Raw genomic sequence first — 24,797 nt, forward strand, 5'->3', positions numbered from 1 at the left:
GCAGACGGATAAAAAAAATGTAAAACTTCTGTCTGACTTTATGTGACAGACACGGCTGCAAAGTTGATTGGATTTCTGCTCTTGTTTTTTTAATTGGCTGCTCGTCTTCTCTCTCTTAACGCCTCTTCAGACGCGAGTGAATGCTTCAAGCCCTCAGTTCATGGTATGTTTTTTATCTTGCCTTACAGTGTGTTCACCTTTTTATGTAAAACTGTCTGCAGCTGTTTTGCCGCTGCACATCTTAACACACTCTGAATTATAAAAGTGAAATCATGGTGTTAAACATCATGCATACTGTATATATATTGCCTTGAACTGTTAAGCAGCATGCATATTAATGTTCCATGGGGTGATATATTCAATCCCCGGAGGCATTTCTCTGCTGCTTTGACTTCACTGCCATGGACACCATAAAATGTCTCTTTTTTTTCATTTAAAATTAAACACAACGCTCTCGTTTCAGTTTCAACGTCGACCTTGCCTCTCGGTGTTTGCTCTCTCTTTATGTACGCTGCCAAGTTTCTCTGTTGACAGTACAGCGCGTGAAGGATTATCTGTTTGCCGCGGTGAATCTTTGGTGTTAACTTTTCCTATTCAATTAATTCATCGCTACTGTTTCCTCACTCGCAACTCACACCCACAGGAAAAAGAAAGAAGAAAGTCTCATTACTCTGATTGCTTTCAAAGACAGAGGCGGGATGTAAAAGGCAAAGCTGTTCGCCAAGTTCTTCCATATGAGTTTGAGTGACCCTGCTCCTTCTCAATAATTCAGGTGAGGCTGGGAACAATTTACATGCAGGACTCTGCAGCCAGGTGGAGGTGGAGGTGGAGGTGAACATTTGCAGGATTTGCCGATTGTTTTGTCGGTTCTTTGACGTTTGACTTGCACAGCAGCCGTGCGGCAGGTCGCATGAAAAAATAATAACTTGTTTTTTTAAAAAAAGAGGCAGAAAGCGCGACGCGGCTGAGACGTCGCTCTCAAAATGTTTTGGAGGCGAGAGGTGAGTTTGATTTATAGCAGTGGTAAAGCAAGACATTAGAGGTTAAGGCTGCAGTTGTAATACCGATGCTTAATTTGAATAATTGAGTGAATGACTGATCATGCTTAGGAGCCCGGCCGGCTTGGCATTAAAACGCTATCAATCACGAGCGCAATCAAAACAAATGGGTGAAGTCATCATGTCACGGCTCGAGCCAACATAAAATTTACGTATTTACTAAACTTCATTTAACCATACAGATCAATCTGCAATGATGGCAAACAACTTTCCTCACGGCTAATTTTGAGAGGCAGGTGAGGCAGGACCTGCAGAATAAAGGAGGAACGCTGAAGGCTAAAACGAGGCTGTTTTTTTTCGTTTTTTGATTCAAACCAGACAGGAAAAAGCATTCCACAAATATCTTCCTCAGTGAAGTTTAAAAACTAGCTAGCTTTGAGGGCCGCATACATGAGCACAAAGCATCAAGTGCAAGTTCTGGCAATTTATCCCAAAAATCAGCTGTGCCGGTTGGAGGGTTTCTCTCTGTAAAACACATCATTTACAATTCACACGGGGGTTAAAACTGCCCATCTACAAACACACAGGACGCAGTTATTTGTGTTGAAAAGCAAACCGATCATGTGTAAAACACACCATGCTGGTTACCTGAACAATAAGCTGCTGGCGCCGGTCAGGCTAAAGGGACGGACACAGAAATGAGGGCAAAACACTGATCATCGGCTGAGAAACGTCTCAGTGCACTCAGTCCTCAAACGTCATCTTGAGAACATAGAAACCGCACACTTATATACACACACACACACACATTCTTCACTGACTTTCACAGCCTAATGCGCCCATCAGGGTTAGTCATACAAATATTAAAGGAACAGTTCAGCAGTTTAGGAAGTAGACTAAACATCTGGATGAAATGAATCTGAAATGGACTGAGCAGCTGGACTCTATACGTCTCTAATGATTCTTGGTTGCACCAGGATATATTAAGAGTACTATGAGTTGTTACGTATGTGTTGTGAGAGCCTGTCACCACTGACATTCACACTGAGGTCATGACGTTGACATTATCTGATGCCTGGACGCTCATGAACAGCAGTGGAGGAGAGGATAAAAATCACTGATCGTGGCTGTTTGCTGACATCCAGAACTGTACGATTACACGTCTACTCATACCGAATAGTTCAAATACGAGGAAGCGAGCGAGGAAGCCTTTTTGTTTGAACGCACCATTACATAGAGTAGGGGTGGCAAATGTTAGTCCACAAAACGCTGCTGTAGATCTAATTTTTATTTATGTTAATTGTGCTGACCCTAAAATGTCTGGATCACAACAAACACTGTAAACATGATCACTGTGGTTTCACAGTAAATTACCGTCAGCACCTTCACACTAACACTGTAACAATCAAGCAGTAATATGGATGAAAATCACAGAAATATATTGTGTTTCTACAGTAATCCAGACATAACTGAACATCAGAAAAACAGTGTTCCGATGTATAATTACGGGGTGCTTTAAAATATCACTTAAATTCAAATTCACTGCAGCTTACTGTAATATTCCATATAATGCATTGGGAAAGCATATTTACAGTTGTTTACTGTGAGGATTTTATTGAAGCTACAGGCAATAACACTTTTCCTAAATTTGTGAAACTGTTGATGTGGACTGAACTCAGTTCTGTACATCCCATAAAGTATGTGAATGAACTTTCCACATCCCTTCTTATTCGATCATTTCAGACCATAACTTAGATGACACATGTGTAACTTGATATCACTATTTAATATTCAACAAGTGTCTTAACTGCACAGAGCAAATGTCTGACATGAAGACATCTAATATCAATCAAGAGAATCTGTGTACAAATGTGTCTTACTGATTGAACAAATTCATGAGTGTAATAACCCGGCAGCTGTGGAAAAGGCTGTTTCAATAAACAGGATATACATCATGTGTCCTGATTCTCAGTATCGCATCACTGAGTGTGTTTGTGTCATTAAAAACATTAAATGAGTCAAATGATCAAGCTCTTCTGCATTTTCATGTTTGTTTGAATCCTTAATGTGTCACTGCATGTATGTATGAGTCTGCGGGGGATGAAGAACATGTTTATATGATGTAATTAGACCCAATTAAGTGGCCTATATATATACAGCATCATGATGTGTCTGATGGCCTGTGTGAGTGTGTGTGTGTGTGTGTGTGTGAATGTACTGGATGTACAAACAGCACACAGTGGATGACACCCAGTATTAATCACACCATTGTGTGTGTCTCTATTTGTGTGTGTGGCTAAATTGAGCATAGCTAAGCTTGTCATCACTGTATATAGGCGAATGGGTGTGCGTGAGTGTACAGTACGTGTGTGTGTTTATGAGTGAGTGTGTGTGTGTGTGTGTGTGTGTGTGTGTGTGTGTGAAAGAGAGAGAGACACAGAGAGAAAGGCAACTCACCAGCAGGGAAGTAGAGCGGGAGATTCTGCAGATACAACTCTTTATCCGTCGGCAAGAACACGCAGAAGATGACTCTGTCCAGCTGGAAGACACACACACACACACACACACACACACACACACACACACAGGGAAATGACCTTTATTACGAGCATATGCAATAGCCATGAATTCATCCACAGCAGGGGGGAATAATGTAACAGTGTGAGATATTGTGAAGCGGTGATATCAGGAGAATGCAGCTAATGCGTCAGTCCATTACTCCCCTATTAGCTCCCTATTATGATCACGCCACAACACAGCGCTTATTACAGCGCGTGCTGAGGACAAAGTACAGCAAATGTACAGAGAGAGAGCAAGAGAGAGTGTGTGTGTGTGTGTGTGTGTGCGTGTGTGTGTTTGTGTGTGTGAGAGATAGAAAGAGGTTAGAGAGGAGACGGTTCTGTGGAGGTCTATCAGTGCGTCTATTGTATAACTCTGTGAATGTCTTTATAAAGGAGAGAAAGGGAACTTATCTTTTTGTGGCTGTGTGTGTGTGTGTGTGTGTGTGTGTGGCCTTTTTTATTCTATATTTATGGAGTATTAGAGAAGTTGGGCTCTGGTTTGCTTAACATCAATACGTTTTTTTCAAAGTACTGTTTTTAGAGATACGTTTTGATTTCTTTGAGTGTTCGCACAGCAAATGAAGGCAACGGCCAGTCACGTTGAGAAATACGGACTTCACATCACAGCTCACGACAAAGGACGCAATAATCATAAAGCCAGTGTGACAAAGGTGACTCGGGATGCGACCTCGACTGCTTCCTGCGCAGACAGACAGCCGTGTGGCAGACTGAAGCTGTTGTATCCATCTGTGCTCTCATCAAAGCTACCGCACCACTTATGAGAGCAGTGATTTTACCTTGCAGAACAAGGAAGGTGCGCGTCTATTGCTGCCTCAAACAGTTAGTTTGCTTATTTATCTTGCTGGTTGGTCATGTCCCTTGAAGGCTTTAAGGGTTACGGTGAGGTTAAGGGGCTGTCCACACCAAGAACGACAACTATAACAATAACTATAACAATACCGATGTGAGCGGCCACATTGATGAACTGTAACGTCCTCCAGATGTGTCAGCAGCTTAGGACAATGGATATCAATGACCTTTTACTGTTTTATGTTTGACAGAGAAACAAACAAGAAAACCCAAAGGGATGTGGTTTGATGTAGTTCTTCGTTAGGAGAAGGCTGCACTCTGCTCCAGAGTTGTCATCTTTCAGAGACAAACCATCCTTTTTGGCATCGATTATCCTGCCGATTGTTATAGAGGATATCAGAAGCAACTTCAGAGACCCCATCAGCACTAAAGCACATTTGGCAGTAAGCCTCAGGTAAAGGTATGTTTTTATGTGTATTTTGAAGCCGAATATTAAGTATAAATTGTATAAACAGTAGTACGTAAGTAGAACATATACAGCGTTTCCTCAACGCCATCAATTAGTTTACATAAGAGAGGTCGGCTGCAGTTAGAAACCAATATTAGAAGCACTCCCGCAAGATTATTTTGTCATAAAACGTCCCCCGAATCAGGTTAATTGACAGGCCTGTAAATTCAAATGGATTTTGTTTGGCTGTCAGTGTTTCTATCGCTCTGAAAGTAATCCCAACGACATCCTCCCCCACCCCCACTGTGGATGTCGTTATAGTTGTGGTGTGGATTTATAAAACGATATATATTTATAGTTATTGTGATAGTTATCGTTAAGGCTCCTGGAAATGAATGCAAGTCTATGCAATGTCCTAACAAGAGATGAAAACCAAACGGTTGCGCGCGCACACACACACACACACACACACACACACACACACACACACACACACAAGGCCATAAAGATAATAGATTTCAAATAATATTAGGATACTGGCCGAGTGAGTGCAGCTATTTCACAATAAACAACCTTTATGCTCTGTGCTCTTGTGTTCTTTAGTTCCTGGCTCTGCAGTCCATAACATTTACATTACACTCAGTATGGCTGGACTTACCTTAGAGTACACAGCACTATATACGGTGTATGTAGCCTGGTGATTAAAGTTAGTATAGCTACAGTAAAAGCTGCTTCCAGGGATATAAGCCCCACTGTGTGCTCTTATTTCTCAGATTCTGACAAACATTATTACCAACCTAATGTCTCTACAAAGGCTTTGATTTTTCCGTATTGTGCGAGGCAGTGCAATTTATAGCCAGACTGTTTCTATCAGTTTGTGTGTGGTGTGGGAGTCTCACTGCTTTCAAATACAGACATTTCACCCGCCTGCTAGCCCGCAGCCTGTGTTTTTCAGTCCCGGCTTGTTGCACAATTACCATCACTCGCCCCGGATTTGAATGGAGGCTAAAAGGGAGGATATGGAAATGCACGTTAAGTAACTTCATCCCCTGGGCTAAGGTTTGAAAACTCCAACTTCCACACTGAATTGCCTCCACTTGCGCCATTTTGCAACCTCCCTGCTTCAAATTAGAGCAAATGCTTGCGAGGAGAGATGCAAAATGGCCTCTGGAAAACAGCAGCAGTGGGGAGCTCATTTTGGTACTATTGCAACAGGGACCCAGGAGAGGCTAAAGCTAACAATAACATCAAGTGAATGCAGTGGGCTCTCTCAGAACTGCTGTCTTTAAGGGAAACACAGAGCCTGTAAATATTCCCTTCTCAAACACAAAATCCGTCTGCCGCAAAGTTTATTTTACACAACTTGCACAGATTTAACAACACTGACCTGCTGCGCCGAATACACCAGTGCTGGCTTCACACTATTCTTTAAATCAAAAGGCATTATAACGGATACTTGACAAGGTTTAAGTTTGTATGTAATGAATGTAATATGATTTGTTGTTTGTAATCAACCAACTGAGGTTCATCTCTCATTCTTGACATGGACAAACTTAACACAAAGTCCATTTAGTATTTTCTGATCAGTTTTTAATCAGATCACATGAGGCTAATCAGTTAGACCAGTTAGAGCTGTAGATGTTCATCCAGTTGCAATCTCTCATCAAGCATTTCTTTTTTCTTTCTTTCTATAAAAAAAATATTAAGCTTGTTTCTTGGGTTTACTGTTTATTCCAAGGCCAATCGGCTTGACTGCAGTAGAGGATGGATGCCCGACCGGCACCCACTGGGACCCGACAGACTGGGCCTGGACAATAATTTAGCAGCTTGGATCAAGTCATGTCAGTGGACAAGCTGTAACCATGGCAACATCTGCGTCACCGGGTAACAAACTCTGTGCTTCAGCTTGCGTAACGTGTCGGGCTGGAGTCAGATTTGGAAGTAAAAAACTAAAAATAAATAAAAATAAATAAATAAATAAAAAGCATCCAGAGCCTCATTCAACACCACAGGACTTAAATATTTTTACAAGTCAAACAATGTTTACTTTGTTCGCACAGAAAAGAAACTACAGCTCTCATAATAAAAAAAAGCGTGGCAGCGAGAGCCGTTTCTGTCCTGCTGTTTCTGCGAGCATGTCTGAGCGAACCGCCACCCATCAGCTCACTCATGGACTTCTGTCAAGCTGTGACATGTAGCATGTAAACATCTATAGCTGGTTGAAGCAAGAGTTTGTTAAAGACAGCTAAAAAAAAAAAACAAATATTGTGATAAGATTGTTTTTGACCTTTTTCCTAGACATATAAAGCGAGCCGAAAGACAAACTGTTGAGGACGGCTGGGTCTTTAGTTATTAGCGTTGTGACAAAGTCAGTGAGCTCTGAAATAGTTTTGGTTTCACTCTGTTTTGCTGTTAGAGCTTAACAGGCACAGTAACAGTAACTAAAGCAGACGGGATTAGCGGTCAGTCAAGTTATGACAACTTAGTAAGCGCCATCTGCTGATGAAGATCACGTGATATAATCAAGAGGATCCAGAGCAGCTGCTAAACGGCCCCTGTGGAGTCTAACATTTTTCTTAACCAGAAAAACTGCTGTATAAGTTAGTAGTTTATTACGACATAGATTTATGTTTATTGTTAGCTGGCGACATCTAGTGGGCGTGGTAGTTATGACAGGAGCAAAGGAGGAAACCTGGTGACGTACAGTAATAGAGAGAGTGAAAAAGTCTGCTCATGGAGGAGGCCACCACCCAGATGTTCACCCAGGAGAACCCCGTTCTAATTTGGTCTGAGTCCCGTGTGAAACCAAAAATTCACGTTGATTTACTTCCTGAAAAAGTAGTTTTGTTGCCTAAACTTGACCCAACGGTGTTTCTTTTCACAACACTAAACATGTGAGGACAAAGGTCCAGCACGATGAAGGTCCAGTTTGCCTGTCGCTGGTACTCCACTACAGTCATATGGGAAATTGAAACTGTCTTTGGTTTTACCTGCTCGCTGTGTCGGTGAGAGCTGATTTATGTTTTCATGATTGCACTCGATGCAGAGTGTCGGCACACCACTCTGTGTTTTGAGCCCATTTCTATCTCACTGTTCTATAATTTTCAATTTCATTTGCTACATTACTGCTCTCCCAGCCAGAGCAGAGCCAACAAAACACACTGTAAAAAACTGTAAAAATAGAGGGGGCTCAATTAAAGTATAAACCCAATTTCCTCTAGTGAACATTCTGACTTTTATATGCATGCAAATAAACTCTGTCTCGTTTGTTCAGAGTAAAACATTTTTCTTCAGTGGAATTATTTCCGGGCAGAGTGTAAATCAGCGCCTTGTTGATTCGTCTTTCTGGTCTTATTTCCAGCCGTTTAGTTCTTGTCGGCTGTTGTCCTCTACAGCGAGACATGTGGTGTTTAATGTTCGTTTGTTGAGCACGGTGCGGCTGACGGCATCAGCCGACTGGTATTGCCACAGGGACTCTGGAGACCCAGGCGCTAACAATAACATCGTCAACACTCTCTCTGGGAGGTGATGCAGCGCGGTGGTTAGAGAGGGAGAGAAAGATTGAAAAGAGGAATGGGAGGAGACCTGACGGGTAAAGACGGGAGAGGGGAGGAGAGTTGAAAGCATGTTAACGACTGATTGGAAAGTTTCCTCTTTGTTCCCTCCGCCCCTCCCCTTCAGTCATCTATTCCATCATTTTGTCTTTTCTCCGCTTGTTGTTTCTCCGCGGAGAAAAAGTGTGTGCGTGCATGTGCGTGTGTGTTTGCGTTGGTGCGGTTTAGTCCCGCAAGGAGCCAATTAAAACGCAGACTTGGCCATGAGCACGAGTGTGTGTTTAAATGTGTGTGTGTGTGTGTGTGTGTGTGTGTGTGTGTGTGCCACTATGTCTGTATGTGTTTTCTCAATGCACCCATCTCCTCGCTCCCATCAGAAAACAAAAACAACAGCTGTGAAAGGAATAATACCTAGAGGAAAAGGCAGGGAAAATTTGCCAATCATGAACACACAAACACACACACGCTCCTCTCTCTCTCTCTCTCTCTCTCACACACACACACACACAGACGCACCTCGTTATGATGTTCATCCAGATATTCCCTCACAGTTGCCAACGCTTCATGCACAGCCTGTTCAGGTGGATATCCTGTACCGTCAAACACAAACAACAGAAGAAGATCAACACACATTTTTTTTTTTTTTTTTTTGCGAACAGGTGCAGTGACAGATCTGTGTGTTTGCGTTAGGTCGCTGTCTGCAACCTGTCTTTTTTTCCCCCCCCGACAGGTATCTGTTCTTCCCTCCACTCTCCTTATATATTTTTTCTCACTTCCTCTCCGCCTGACTCGCCTGTTCTGGTGAGACTCAGACACAACACACTTGTTGGTTTGCGGGGGAAACAGATGGAGAACGACCAGCGGGGCTTCTTCCATATTCATTCGGCGTCTGAGACCTTTCAGCGCGGGAAAATTATCCCCACTGCTGGAAAACGCAGCACAAAGGCAGTAAAAACTCATCATCTGGCCAAACTGCTCAGCCCAAACAAACACACACTGTTTGACTGTGCCATACATCAGGACAGAGGGTCCAACATGTGGACATGGGGGAATACATGAGGATGCAAATTAGGGCTGAGCAATGCAGTATTCACACTGCAACGGATGTTATGTCATTTTACTGCCTGATGAATAAAAAGCAGTTTCCACAACGGTCTTTTCTTTCTTTATTAAAATCCCCATTAGCCTCCTCTGACATTTAACTAAATATTAAAGCGGCTACAAGGAACTTTTATATCTTGTTGATTATGGCAGCACCTGTGGATGAAAGCAGCAGAAGGCACCACCACCTCCTGTCTCAATATCTTGATCTGGGTAGCTGGTGCATGTGTTGTGAAGTGGATCAAATAAATATGCAACACTATTTTTTCCTTTAAACAAGCTGTATGCGGGATGCATGGTGATGAGGCGATGTCTATGTTTGTGTAAGATTATCAACTGTACTATGAAGATGATGAAACAAAGAAAAACCTTGTTTACTGGACCACACAGCAACGTCTTTGCGCAATTCATCCTCGACACTGTGACATATAAATTGATTTATTTGTACGACACATCCGACCTGGTGACAGGGAATAAGAATGACTATAATAACGATGCAGAAATAATTTGGACTGTTTCATCAACCAGTTAGAAGTTCCTGGTGGTGCGTTTAACTGGTATTAAAGTCAAAAAGTCTTTCTTCCTCTGATGAATAAGCATCTTTAAAATGAATAAACTTTAAAGCCTCTGCACTTGTGGTCCACCTACACAGCAGCTTCCACTTATTTCCCTGCTCCTGCCAGTGTGGGCGTCTGCAGACTGTGCTTGATTGGCACCTGCTTCACTCTGTCAGCGGTCTCAAAATTACATTTATTACATGATTTCAACGGCGTTATGCCACCCAGATCAGGTTTAGTCCACATAATGATGAGATGGTTTTAAGGACTGTATTTGCAAAGTTAGAGGATATTCAATGTCAAAGTATTTCACTTGTTTATCTACTCGTGGCAGCTAAGCGTGATTTCTTTTTTCAGGTTATGTTTGGGCGACTGAAAGCACTCCGTTCATGTGAAGAAAAGATCATAGTCTTGGTTAAATATTTTAAAAAGTGACTCGAGGCGCGATTCAGGTCATGTTTACTTTTTTAAATATTTAAGCAAAACCGTGATCTTTTCCAAAACCTCAGCCAAAGTGGTTCAGCGGCTCATACTGACTGAGACACATGAGGCAGGAAGAAAACCTGCTCTGTGGTGTCAAGTCCTGCTTTTCTGTGCACTCACCATCCATCCTGACCACTTACTACGACTCCCGTGTACAACAAGAACATAACACTTCCTGGAAAGGAGAAAAAATGTTTCTACTGAACAAAATCAAGGCAACGATTACCTCTGAAACCCATTTACTATCTGTACCAATACGCTGAGTGACCTCGTGTAATTCCCTGTATTGGTTGTCTGACCTCAACTGTAACAGGGTCTACTCATAAATAATAGCTGGAAACACCTGCATTGTATTGCCTGACATTTTCTTTTCCCTTTAATGGTTGCTGCTTTCAGTCCTCACCAGGAAGCTCTAATGGCTCGTGTCCACAGGATCCATCGTTTCTTTGCTTCACATTCACATGTGAGCAGCTGTGTATTGCAGTCTGGTAGCATAACTTTGCGTTTTAAGAGACAGGGTGTCGTGTCGCTCGCTCCTCATCCGCAAAAAGCTGAAGTCAACTGCAGATTCAGCCACTGCAGGGCATATTTCAACCAAGGAAAGCCATTACCTCAAAATGACCAGGTAATGTAGACTAATGCCTTTGAGTTGTTAAAACTTTTGGCTTGTACAACTTAAATTTAATAGTCTACTTTAGCTTGAAATTTGGACGTAATCAGTCTCCTGACTTTGCAAAGTAAAGTCAGCTTCTAAAATTTTTAATGTGAATGTTTTGTTATTGGATAACAAATTTCATTACCTAAAGAGTTAATCTCATCAGCGTCAATGAACCACTAGGAACACAGCATGCATGTTGTGCCAAGATCGAACAGTGTTGGTGACTGGCTGTCACCTAGGAAAACACTAGGTTACTGCAGAGATGGGCCTCATCATGTGTACTGTACGTATAATGTGAACTTCTGTTAAAACGGATTTGGCATCAGCATTTTTAGAACTACACCAACCTCTAGTTAGTTCTTGTCTCAAATTTCAGCTGCCGTGTTTGTTCAGTTTGAATTCCCAGGTGTAGCCAGCACTGACCATGTTCACACAGCGGCCATTTTCAGCTAAGCCTCCCACCCTGAGCACCATGACAGAGGAAAACGGCCCCAATGCGAATATGATCAATGTTTTTTCATGGCGGTCTGAAAGTGCCTGTCCTCCTCACCAAAAATGCCCCTGTGGACACGTTCCGTAAGGTAGTTTGTTGCATTATTCAAAAATGATTTGTATAACTGGCTGGCATTCCTGTTGGCACCACATCTCCATCCTTTAATTTTGCAATTTCGCCAAAGCGCTGCTTGATACAGTGAGGAGGGACAGCTTCACGCTTTATCAGCTGTTGCATAATCAAATCCATCTTCGGTTTCGACACATTTGTTCCCCGTTCCTCTGTAAAAATAAGCGTGGATGTACCAGAGAGGAGGAGACGGAGATCACACTGAGTCAGTCACGACGCCGGCCTCTTCTGCTCTCTAACAACGGGGGAGAAGTGTCGACAAGCAGCCCCTCACACCCTAACCCATCCCGGGGGAGTGTTTAAGCACTGCCCTTAACTCTCTCTCCTGCCAGTGTGAAGGGGGATTACAGTCAATCTGACACAATCTCCGGCCTAATCTATCTTAATCTGCCGGTCTTAATCCAAGGCCTTAATCTGAGAACCACCTCTGGGCTGCAGGAGATAATGTGACAAGTGGCACTGGATGGCTCAGTGCTCCGGTTAAACAGGAAAGACTGATAGTGGAAACAAACATGTGACGGAAAAAAAAAAAAGTCACTGGCTTTATAAACGCAAGCGCACAGATACACTGCTGCTGTTCACTGTCGCTCAGAGAAACAAACCAGTGCCAACAGTTGGAGCGTAAAGCTTTAAGTAACCCAAAAACACATGAAGTAAAAACTCTGAATATGTGGTCATCAAGCACACAACATGTGAAAATGTAATGATACACACACACATGCAAACACAGACACTGACCGTAGATCCCAGTGGAGATGCACGGGAAAGCCTGCAGAGTAAAGATGACAAACAAAGTGGTTACAGTCTGCTGCTGATCACATAACAGCCTGCTTTCATCTCTCTCTCACACACACACACACACACACACACACACCAATGCACAGAAATCACAGTCTCTGCTGGATCCTGATGAAGGCTTTCTCCTGATTGTTTTCTACGGCCGCCTTTTCTTCTCTCTCTGATTTTCACGTCTATCTAAAGACCAAAGCGTCGATCGTATTTTGTTACAGAGGTGAGGACAGACTTCCCTCCATCAGATACAATGAGCGCAGCTACGCTGTGCATTGAGTTGTACATTATTATTGAAATTATGAACGTGGGTGTGGTAAATGTCAGAGAGGAAACTGTCACTGTGAGTTTTTAAAAAAAATCTATGGAATGTGAATCCTGCCTGATTTGTTGCCACTGACAACTCGACGGGAGTGTGAAGAGTAATTGTGTCACTTTTCAATAAAGACAGTAAAAGACAACAGTAAATAACAGCCCTTTTTTCAGTTTTCCACAAAAAGGACAGATTTGTAGAGAGGAGTTGTTTACATGAACAACTTGGCACCTTTCTACTAAATTAGATTCCCACTTTCATTAATAGAATATTCACCAGACAGATTGATCCTCACCTTCCTTTGAAAGGTCCAATTTGAAAGAAAAGTAGATTTTTGATTCTCATTCCAAACTCATCAAATACCGCCGCCCTGGGACGGCAGCCGACCCGACCTACAGTCCCAGAGTGTCTGAATCTGAAGAGTTGGGAATGAGAAGCAAAAATCTTTCTCCTAAATTGGACCTTCAGGAAAATGAAACACAGGAGTTTGACATCTTCAGAAGATTTTAAGAGCAAATTGTCATCACATTTAATTCATGGTGTCTAATTATTTCTTGCATGTGTGGATATAAATGTTTAAATCTTTCCTCACATTAAATTAGAAAATAATCTCTTTTAATTGGATCGTTGTCTATTGGTTGGTTAGTGTTTCCTGCTTATCGTGTGCTTCTTGTTTTTAGTTTTCTTCTTCATCTTATTTGCGTGCAAATTAAATTGAAAATAATAAAAAGAAAAACTTGTTGCAGAGGTTTTACAATAAAACGACACCACAACACTTTTAACCTTTTGCCACAAGAGTGCATTTTTTTTCTTTTTTTTTTAACTTCCTGAGCATCTAGACTTTAGGTCTTAGAAGTACATGAAAAAAGAAGAACAATTCGGGGCACTCTTCTGGGAAAAGGTTAAAACACCTGTGGTTAGATTAACCTTTTCCCTGCATTTTTCAAATTTATTTATTTATTTTTTCACTTCCTGAGAACTCTAGACTTTTTATTTCTGTGTCTTCAATCACAAAGTTGAGACACTGGCCGTGAACTACAACTAGGGAGGCATCGACTGTGAACCTCATGACTGATACTGATGTTAAGAATAAAGATTTGTCCAGCAGCTGATGCCGAAACGGATGATTCTTAGTTGTTATTCAATTGGATTTTTCTCATATTCATTCCCCCTTTTGTGCCAGAGGGAACAAAAGACATTTTCATTTTATAAAAAACTGTTAAAAGTAATTCAGCACTTCATTACTAATAATAATATTACCTTCTTTTACACAGAAAAGAACCTGTTTTTTTGTGCTTTTTAGACTAACTGCTTCCAAAACTATTTTAGCTTCCTGTTATACAACTCTCTATTCAATGATCTCACATTTTTACAATACATGGCAGGGATGTCACGAGCCGATAGACTGGCAGAATGCAACAAGGCAAACATCAGCTGATACCGACGTTCAGCTGATAGACCAGCGCCTCCCTCAACACAAAGTCCCTGTTTTATTCTTATCCCACCGGTGACCTTTAATGTACCTCTCTCTCAATAATTTCCTGCCGTCTCTCTTCTCTCGCTATGTTCTCTTTTTTTCTTTTTTCAAAAAACAGTCCTCACATGTCCATATGCACTTCGAAAGGACTGTTGGTCATGTTGAGTGCTTTTATTATGCAAACTGGCTCTTCTTTTCTCTTCAGTTTCAATTATTTTCCAGTTCTGCCAAAGCTAACATGGGGCTTCGGTCTGTAAGTTACCAGTGACTGTCCAACCCCTAATACTTTAGTCACAACATTCCCTACTTTTCTCTCTCAAATGCATCTCAGCAAGAGCTAACAGCAAAGTCCAGACAAACAGAGAGAGCTAATCTGATCCATTTGATTTGTGTCATTCAGACTGCTGGAGCTTCACATTAGCTCCAGGTGAACATTGGAGTGCATTAAAACACAGAACAAGGAAATGCGAGTCCTGTTATAAGACAGAGTTTAAAGAAATGCGGAGCTTTCCTTTAATATGAAGCAGGAGCAGTAAATGTTCTCAGACATAGCCGTAGGAGAGCATTCAGTGAATGAGAAAGCTTCTATCTTTAAAATACAATTACAAACAGTAACGTTTAATTACATGAGCGCATCGTTTCCTCGGCGGTGATTTAGATCCTGAAGTATCACAATAACAATGAAGTCTGAATAACTAGTGAGGTAACTACTGAATGTAATTACTTAGAACGGTGATTGCTAGTGTTTTTTTACATACATACATGTATGTATATATATATATGTGTGTATATATATATATATATGTATATATATATATATATATATATGTATATATATATATATATATATATATGTATATATATATATATATATATGTGTATATATATATATATATATATATATATATATATATATATGTATATATATATATATATATATATATATATATATATATGTATATATATATATATATATATATATATATATATATATATATATATATATATATATATATATATATATAAAAACCTTCAGATGCTAACTTTAGGTGACTGAGATCCATGTCAGGCAGTTTCATGCCTCACCACTGGTCGAGAGAAAAAGCAGCCAGTACACTTCAAAGTAAATCAAATCTGGCAGATTCTCAACCTGCTGTCAAACGCTGCGGCACGAGCAGATGCCAGGCAGCTCTCCGAGTCTCCAGATCTGCTCGTTTGACCAGATTGTGGAGTTGGCAACCGAAAGTGAGAGCAGACGCGACTCCTCAAGACGAAAAGGTGAACATAAAACTCCATAGAAATGTAGTTAAATAGAAATAGAAATAGAGTTAAACTAATCATACGGTCGGGGGGGATGACTTTGGATTTGGTGTATCACTATGGATGATGACATTGTTGTTTGTTGGGGGAGGGTTGATGACTGTGTTTCTGAAGTTGAAGTATTGTGCCACTTCAGGCAGGAGATGCTCATTACAACCCAACTGTGGTCAGTGATGCTCCCACTGTGGCTGTGATGACAGCCTCCAGTTGAGTCAACTGAGAAAAACACCAGGGCATTATGTTAGCAGTCAACGTTTCTGCAATCCACAGACTGGTCCAAGCAACAGCAAACGTGGCGACGTGTCAGCTTCACATTATATGCTTGTTAGCTGACGTTCACAGCAGGAGGTGGAGGGGACAGGGGTGGTGTTATTACAGTACATCCGGAGGTATTTCATCCATTTATACCACTTTTTGGTGCATCAAAAGCCATTGTTTTTTGGTTTTTTTTAGGGAGACCTGTGGATATTTCCGTGCGTTTTTGTTGCAACCACAAAACGGTAATTATTCACAGGAAGTGGGAGCGTCTACATCTGTGATCAAAGTGACCAAAGCAGGTATTTTTAAAGACGAACCATGATACTCTCCTGATCCCAACCAAGAGGTTTCTGTGCCTAAACCTAAGCAGAGAATATGAATATCATTGTGACAGGAGAGAAATATAAAATTTAACTGAAACAGACGTAGAGTTCAATCATAAAGAAACGTACCTGGCCAGCATTTTTTTCTGGCAACTGGGTCGACTCTCACATCGCTGCCTGGCAAACATCCAACAAACATCCCAGTGCCGTGTTTAAAAGGGTCTTTGTCTCCGACCCGCGTGTCTGTAGCTCAGATCTGAGGGGAAACTACTTTTCTGTGCCGTCTGGAGGGATCAGCTACAAAACTCTTCTGATTCTCATGCCTACAAATCAAATCTGATATATTCTTTCACCTTAATTTACAGATTTGATCAGCAACAGTAAAACCTTGTGTTTGTTTTTGGGCTTTAATAACAAAAATGTACATAACTTGACTTTATATCGCAGTAATCAGTCAGGTACATCGCAGTAACACCTCTACGTCACATATCCCGAGGGAATGGAAATGTGAAATGTTTGTGACTGATAAATTTCTAAAAGTCTGTTTTGTTTTTCTGAGTAGTGACACGACAAACACACTTGTTGTCACACAGCCTCCATGAGCCTGTTTTTCCTTCTCCTGTACCTCTGACTTTATTTTCATGTCGCTTCGGTGTTTCTCTTTGACTTTAACACCTTGTTCTGTTGTGAAACCGCCTGCCTCGCGTGTTTCATAAAAACGCTCTCACAACTCCACAATCCTACCTGCAGCACCTGTTTCACTCTCTGTCGATTATCAGTTTGAATCTAGTTTCCTTTGTAAACTCTTCTTTCAGGGTTTCATGTGCTGACTATATCATTTTTTTATCTTTTTTATATGTACATACTTTCTTTTTGTGTCCCACTCCCAACTGGTTCTCTCCTCTTTTATCCTAATCTCTCTGCTTTCTGCACTCCTTTCCTCCACATCCTTCCATCTTTCCTTTCTTCCTTCTCGTTTGTCCCGGCAAATCATCTCCCAGCTCCCATCATCACTTCATCTCCTCCCTCCACTCTCACCACAGAACGTGCAGCGTTTTTGGTGGCAGCAGTCAGGCTGTTCTTGTAGCACGACCTCAAGGCTTTTCTCTCCACATCTCCCACTCCTCCTTGAGCAATCGGCCCCACGGTGTGGATCACATCTTCAGAGAGGGAGAGAGAGACGAGGGAGAGAGATGAGACGATGAAGCACCTCTTACAACAGCGTGACGGATGTAAAGACAGAGAAAAATGTAAGTAAAAATATATCTGCACGTTCATCTCCCCAGTCACATTCCCATTTATTCCAGTCTATCATGGCAGCCTTGTTAAATGTGGTCCCACTTAAAACAAGACAAAACATAAATCAGAAAAGTAAAGCTACAACATTCATCCACGAGTTGTCAACCATACAATCGAGAAACTATTTTGGTAATTTATTATTCAGTTTGAGTAAAAGGAGTAAAAATGATCTGATTCCAGCTTCAATGAATATCTTCAGTTGTTTTCTATTACACCTCTCCGACAGAAAATTAAATGTTAGTGTTCTCTTAGAGAAAACAAGACTTTTTAGGATGTAATCTTGGTCTTTTGAGTATTTTCTTCATAACAGCTGAAGATATGACAGGAAATAGGATGAGAGAGAGGGGGAGCGACACGCAGCAAACGGTCCCCAGGCCGGGACTCGAACCCGGGACCGCTGAAGCGAGGACAGAGCCTCTGCACATGGGACGCCCGCTCCACCAACTGAGCTCAACTGAGCCCAAATCTCAGCCTTCTGGAAACATGGATTGATCTGTTTTTACCGTTTTCTCACATTTTAGAGACCCAAACAGTTGCTAATTTAATAAAGCAAGAAACAAGACATTAATCAACAATTTAAAGAAACATTAGTTTCTTAGCAACCCCACATAAAAGTTTTTAGATTATAAGTGAACATACATTTGAAGACTCGAACAGTAACATCACCTCCAGCCGGCTTGAACAAATAAACGTGTGTTTTTTTTCTGTCATGGCAAACATTCTGTGATTAACATACACAGTTATCTCATTAACAAACACTGACATGTTCACCTTTGTTCATGCAAATCAAAACATTACAAATTAAAGCATCTGTTGATGTCACTGTAAAATCTTCACTGGAGCCGGTAAGTTTTGGGTCAAATACGTTCTTATAATGTTGAGTGTCAGATTTGTTGATAGTGATCCCGTCAGCATGCAGCATGGAGAGCTGGATTTCTCTGGAAGCTCTAATATCTTCACATTTGGAAGAGCCTAAAAAAATAAATAAAATCAAGCAAACATGGACTCCTCACATCAGCCAGTCACTCTTCAGTGCAAACACTGTTATTACCTCTGGATGAAAGGTGGATGTTTTTCACCGTGTGTGTTTGTTTGTTGGTTTGTCAACAGCTGGATTTCCACCAAACTCGGAAGGAAGACGAGTCTCTGCCCAGAATAGACCCCATTAACTTTTGTTGCAGATTAAGGAATTAATTTCTTATGCTGTCAGTTTCGCTGCCATTGTTTGTTTGTTTTTTTTCATTTCTCTGGAAAATTGCATGGGACTTGATGAAAAAAAAAGCAGGCGAATTAAGGTGCACGTTTGTATGAGTGAGTACACATTTCTGTATGATATTGGTTTAGGCTTGACTGAATTAAAGAGGACTGTCAGGCCTTAGCGGAGATAAACTCTGTTATTCTTTGCTTCATTTGTTTGTTTTTTTTTTACAGCCGGTGGAAGCCTGGAGATATTTAGTGGATGTCGTTGACTGCACCAAGCCGTTGAATGATTTGCTTGAATTGCTGTTTTTCGCTTTGTGTTGTTCTGGAAGAGACTTTTTCCATCCATCATAAAACAAATCCTGATCTGCCAACATCAAGAAAAGAGCTGGCTGAGCACCGCAAGAGCGTCTCGGCCGAAATGACAGTTTCCTGGTCCTGCGGCTGCAGTTGAACGCTGCATGTTGTGCTGCTGATGCTCCGTCTTCCATTCCATCTTATTAGCTGTTGTTTCCTGCCAGCAAACTTGATGATGTTTTTTTTTGTGTGTATCAAACCGAAAGCATGAGAGAGTGAGGCAATGCATCTGTCACTTTACTCCAATATCAGGGGACCTATCAGGGCTTTTATATTCACATGCACTGGGTCAGTTTGACTTGGATTGACTCGGCTCGTCAGCCCAGCGCAGCAGGGATTTGCATTTCCACTCCAACAGGGCTACATCACGCTTCCTCCTCACAGTGCTCTCGAAGAATAGCAGCTCAGAAAGCGCTGCTAAATCTGTGCTGAATGCATCTCTTTCCCTATATATTCTCAGTGTTAAATAAACATTAGTTTCTTAGCAACCCCACGTAGTCCTTTTTACATTAAAAGTGAATACTCAAGAATAAAAGCAGCTAAGAAAGCTCTGCTAAATCTGTGTTGAATTCCTCTGTTTCCCTATACATTCTCAACAATAAAAGTCCTCTGATATTCAGTCATTTAAGCGCTTTGATAATGAAACAGCAAAATCAGGATGTGCAGGGTTTTCACAAGCAGTAGCTGAACACAACTTCTAAAAAAAAAAACAGCTGAAACCCACTGAAAAAAGTTAAATTCAGATGTCTGAGAGTAGAAACAGGGGCTCTGGAGGGAAATTTAAGAGACTCGAGTGGAAGCCACTAAAGCAGTGAGGGCTTTAAAAACACCCCTCTCTCTGGTCTTCTGCACAGAGTTACAAATCGCAACATGGGCTCGTTCGAGTGGCAGACAGAGGTCGCTACAGGTCGGCCGCAGTGACAAGATGTGACAGCGGCCTGCCTGGAGGCACTTTCTCCTCGTTCCAGACGTGGTCTATCCCGGGCACGGCTCGGCTCAAAAAACTGGTCATAGAAAGGCAAATCAGCGTGGGACAGTTTGACCCCCTGCCAAAAGGGTCAAAAGTGAAAAGCCCCATAATAGATACAGGTGAGCCAGTCCTGTTCCCCCGGACACATGACACCAAGACTGCAGGCCAGAGTGCGGTTCATAACTCACACGTTAAGTTTTGCCCCACAGACGGCTGGATGCACATTCATTGACTTACGCTCATCTTTCAGTAAACTGCTCCCGGTTTAATCTATACAGTACACTAACAGCCTTTAATGTTTGGTTTTTAACAGCGCACCTGGGAAGCTATAAACGCACTGCTGTGACTGGTTTAGATGCTGCATGCAAATATGTTTTAAATATATAACTGGGCAGGAAACCCTGAGACACCTGTAAAAGGATGTTGTGGGTGTTTAGTTAATAAATATGAAGGCAATGGTTTTAATAAAAACTACATTTTCTTTTGCCAATTAGCCTGCAGAGATACCTGACCAAACAGTATTATAAGTTGCCGCTGCTGCCAGAGAGCTGATGACCTCCGATACAGGTGCCAGAGGATGCATCATGAAGCCAAAGTTCTCTCAGCAAGAAGATTATTGTTCATTCAAAGACTGTTTGAAGCACAGCACACTTTGAAACCTGATGTCTTTGTCTCTCTCAGGAAGTCCACAGCTATAATGTCTTTCACTGTTTCTAACTGCACAACATATTTTTCATGTTTTTCCGTCACAGAGCTGCTGGAACACTCGGCTGACTAAAACTGTGTATTTTCTTTGTCAGTTTAATGGATGCGTTCGCTGCTCAGGCTTCTGAAAAAAATAAATAATTCAATTGGACTAATTGATTAAATAGAAGGTAAATGAATTGAGACATATTGAGCTGAAGGTTAAGGAGACAAAGGGAAGGAAACAGAGGAAATCATAAGCAGGAGCTGAGCCAGGAACAGAGCGAGCCGTCGTCGAGATGTGTTTAAACCAGCCCCGTCACACCTACGCCGACACCGGCACACATTCTGATGAGGCTCAGCGTGTTGCCCTCAGCGGGAACACCGACGCTGTGATAAGGCCTAGCTGGACCACTGCCTCTCTCACACACACACACACACACACACACACACACACACACACTGAAAAAAGTAAAATTCAATTCAATGACATTTTATCAAGCAACGACGCGTCTCAAAAGGATCGTGAGAGGTGATATTATTTCAGCATCTTCCTCCGCAGATCCTCTATGAAAACTACTGGACTGATCTGTGGTGCTGCCAGATTTGCAGAAGATGAGCGCCAAACCTGTAAGTCACACGAAAACATAACAATATGTGTCATGTCTGTGTGCTCAGAAGGGGGAAGTTGCATCAGCAGGTTGTTTTTATCACCTCCACGAGCTGCACAGTATCAACTGTTCACTATGTTGGAAGGCGAGCCAAAAAAAAAACAAAAAAAAAACAAACCAATAAATAAAATCTTGTTTGTTTATCTACGCTGTCCATTTCACCTCACGTACTATTGTTGCCTTAGGTGTCTCCATCTGCTCCGCCCTTCTGGGACAGATTTATCTATTTTTTAATCCAAAACAATATGAGCGGAATGGTTAATTAGATTAAGATGGACACGAAAACACTCTCTCTCACACACACACACACAGTTAACAAGCTGCAGACTCCGCAGCACACAAGAAGCTCTTTAATCCAACCCTCGGAGGATAGGAGGCCATTAGGCAGAAAGATTTAACACAGTGTTTGGGACTTCTTGAAATATGATCTGGTGATCTAATTTCAAAACTTGACATACACAACAGAAGCATGAAATGTGTTCTCGCGTCAGCTTCCCCAATACTCTTTGCGGGCTCGTCTGTTGTTAGAAGTTGTTGCAGTTGTATATATTGACAAGGAAATTCTGCCACCTGACCACAATCAATGAGAGATATTTAGTTAGCAAAGCGGGGTCTGCTCATTACGCCCGGGCGGCGGAGCAGAGATCTGGCTGCCAAAAAAAAAAAAAAAAGCATTTGAGATGCAAAGCTGAGAGCGAGGAAAGCTCTTGGGAAAAGGGAAATCTACGTTGATTAAAACGTCATCTTCAATCCAAAACCACTTTCTGTGAAATGTTCTAGAAGATTGTGGTCGCAAACAACTTGAGAGGACGTAATGCAGGTTTTACTCAGAACCGTCTTTGATACTGTTGCTACTGAGCAAAGACCAAAAGACCTCAATTTAATGCGCTTTGAGGACGTTCAAAAGGGTCCACTGAAGAGCTTGAATAAACGTTTTTGCAAAGCCTTTCTGAAACGTCTTTTTAGCATTCAAGCATCTTGAAAGGGTTCAACATAAACATTTTTTTTCTGATTTATGAAGTCTTTCCACTGCAAACTAAATGTAATTCATTTAATTCGGCGTTTCGGTCTTCAAACATTCGAGGATAGATGACCAAAACATGGTTTTCAGTCAAACTGATTCTAGTGAAGGCAGTTTGTTTGCTTGAGAGTGACTGAGCCAAATTATCACAATGTGTGATCTGAATTTGTTGGGACAAATTTAATTACTGCAGCATTAGGGTAACTACTGAAGAAATGAAATCATGTAGTGGTCTGGTAGCTCACCTGGCCCAAAGTTCATATCCACCTTGTGGCATTGAAAAGACGTCTGAGATGACATCGTAACACCTTTCTACTGTTGTTAACGTTAAAATATGTTACGAAAAGACCATTTTTTGAGTGATCAACAAAGACATGTTTTTCTCAGCAGGACAGAGAAGACATTTATATCAACACCAGCTTCACTATAGAAGATGACTGTAATATTTGACAGTTCTTACTTCTTTTAAACACAATTAATGAACTCAACTGTGAAAAACCTTTAAGTAACTACATGACATCAGATCTTATGAAGTTGTTTGAATACGATTAATAAAACATAAAGGGTCACAAAGGGATCAATACGTATGTAGCATACTGTGTTATCACTGGGACCCAATCCATTCTGATAAGAGATGCAACCTGCGAGCGTGAAGATGTTGTCCTTGGTTTTGTCACAATACACGTGTTCACGTTAACATTCTGCTGTGTACATACGTATATTTCATCATTTCTGTGGACGACGCCTGGGAGTGGAAACCTTCACAGAACATATACTGTCAATGCTGTGGACAATAACATCTAGTTCACATGTCAGCGAAGATGTCAGAGGAGACAGTCTGCCCTTCGTGGACTGTGCAGTACACACTGAAGAGGACAGAAGCCTCAACCTTGAGGTGTACAGAAAACCTACACGCACAGATCAATACTTGCTGTTCGACTCTCGTCACCCACTGGAGCACAGCTGGGGGTCATCAGAACCCTTAACCATCGGGCTGAGATGGAAAAAGGGGAAGGAGAGGGAACAGAAGGGCATCAGGGGAGCACTTAAAACTTGTGGCTACCCAAACTGGACTTTTGTCAAAACCTCTAAAAGATTCAGAGCAGACAGAGAGGAGGAGACGAGGAGACGAGAAAAGGCAACAACATGCTCAGGAGGCTCTTAAATAAACGTCACATCCCGGTCCGCCTCAAACCTAGCAACAGGCTGAGGCAGAAACTTGTCCATCCTCGGGACAAAACACTCAGACATAATCAGAGTAATGCGGTTTATGCTGTTCAACTCAGCCAGGACTGCACAGGCTGAACATTGGAGAGACAAAACAAGCTCTCCATAAACTCCGCAGGTCAAGAACATGCTGTCCACTTACATCTAAAGGAGAACAACAACAATGTGATCATCCTGGCCAGAGAACACAGATGGTTTGAAAGAGGTTAAAAAGAATCCATCTATGTCAAACTGGAACGACACTGTTTGAACAGAGGGGGCGGCCTACGACACGACTGATCACCCACTTGCAATGCAGGACTGAGTTCTCTCCCCAGACAGCTCATCAACCATTCACACCTGGACTCACCTGGCCCCAGCAACCCACATGAAGACCAGCTGGGTCAAAGACCCACAAGTGGCCCAGACGTCTCTGAAACACTGGCCCCTTTCAGACAGAAAAGGTGGAACATTTGCAGCAAGGTAAAGGCTGCAATGTGCTGCCTTGTCTATCTAAAAGAGAGGTGTATTATTCCTTCTTTTCCAAAAAAAAAGCCGCCACTGTGGTAGGCGTAAACATTTGACGTGACGTGAAGCACGAAGTTCGGTGTGAACAGTGAAGCAGGTCGAATTTGTCTTCAAAATAAGAGCTTTACATTTCACCCCATTGGAGTTTAGAACTGAGATCTTAGCATTAAGCATGAGAAGGCTGTGCCATCCAACCAATATATAAATCACTGACAAGTGATGATCTATCATAATAGAGAAAACTGCAGTGTTCAAATTAGTTTAAGACTTAAGATAACCAATAAGACAATGATATTGATCCAATGATATTTCATCATGAGCGTTTAGTTCATGTAATCATTTTTGTCACACAAAGAAAGGTGCCAACTTTCACATATGGAAGATCTCACTACCAACAATAAAGTTAATGTTTTAATATCACCGGTTTACGGACTGGCAGTATATTTAGATGGATTTGGCAGCAACAGTGTTTTGCATTTAGCTACTGTAGCTGTGTATTTATATCAACAACGCAAAAAACAGTTTTCCATTTCAACGGAAAGCTTCCGTTGTGTTTTCTCTTACATGTTACATTCCAGTGGCCTAGTTA

At 41.6% G+C, this 24,797-nt stretch overlaps 1 protein-coding gene across 3 annotated transcripts in view; it reads right to left on the reverse strand.

Moving 5' to 3' along the window:
- The window catches only part of macrod1 (mono-ADP ribosylhydrolase 1), a 133,838-nt gene that overhangs the window by 2,956 nt on the left and 106,085 nt on the right, over window positions 1-24,797 (reverse strand). For 2 of the 3 annotated variants that reach the window (XM_037078164.1, XM_037078162.1), the window contains 4 exons: window positions 17,311-17,432; window positions 12,531-12,561; window positions 8,888-8,961; window positions 3,456-3,537 (listed from right to left, as the gene is read on the reverse strand). In XM_037078164.1, the coding sequence (XP_036934059.1) occupies window positions 3,456-3,537; window positions 8,888-8,961; window positions 12,531-12,561; window positions 17,311-17,432 (309 nt within the window). Of the gene's footprint in view, window positions 1-1,646; window positions 1,677-3,455; window positions 3,538-8,887; window positions 8,962-12,530; window positions 12,562-17,310; window positions 17,433-24,797 lie in introns of all 3 variants that reach the window. The other variant, XM_037078163.1, reaches the window with a different exon arrangement.

Source organism: Acanthopagrus latus, chromosome 18 (assembly GCF_904848185.1).
Source record: "Acanthopagrus latus isolate v.2019 chromosome 18, fAcaLat1.1, whole genome shotgun sequence".
Taxonomy (NCBI): domain Eukaryota; kingdom Metazoa; phylum Chordata; class Actinopteri; order Spariformes; family Sparidae; genus Acanthopagrus; species Acanthopagrus latus.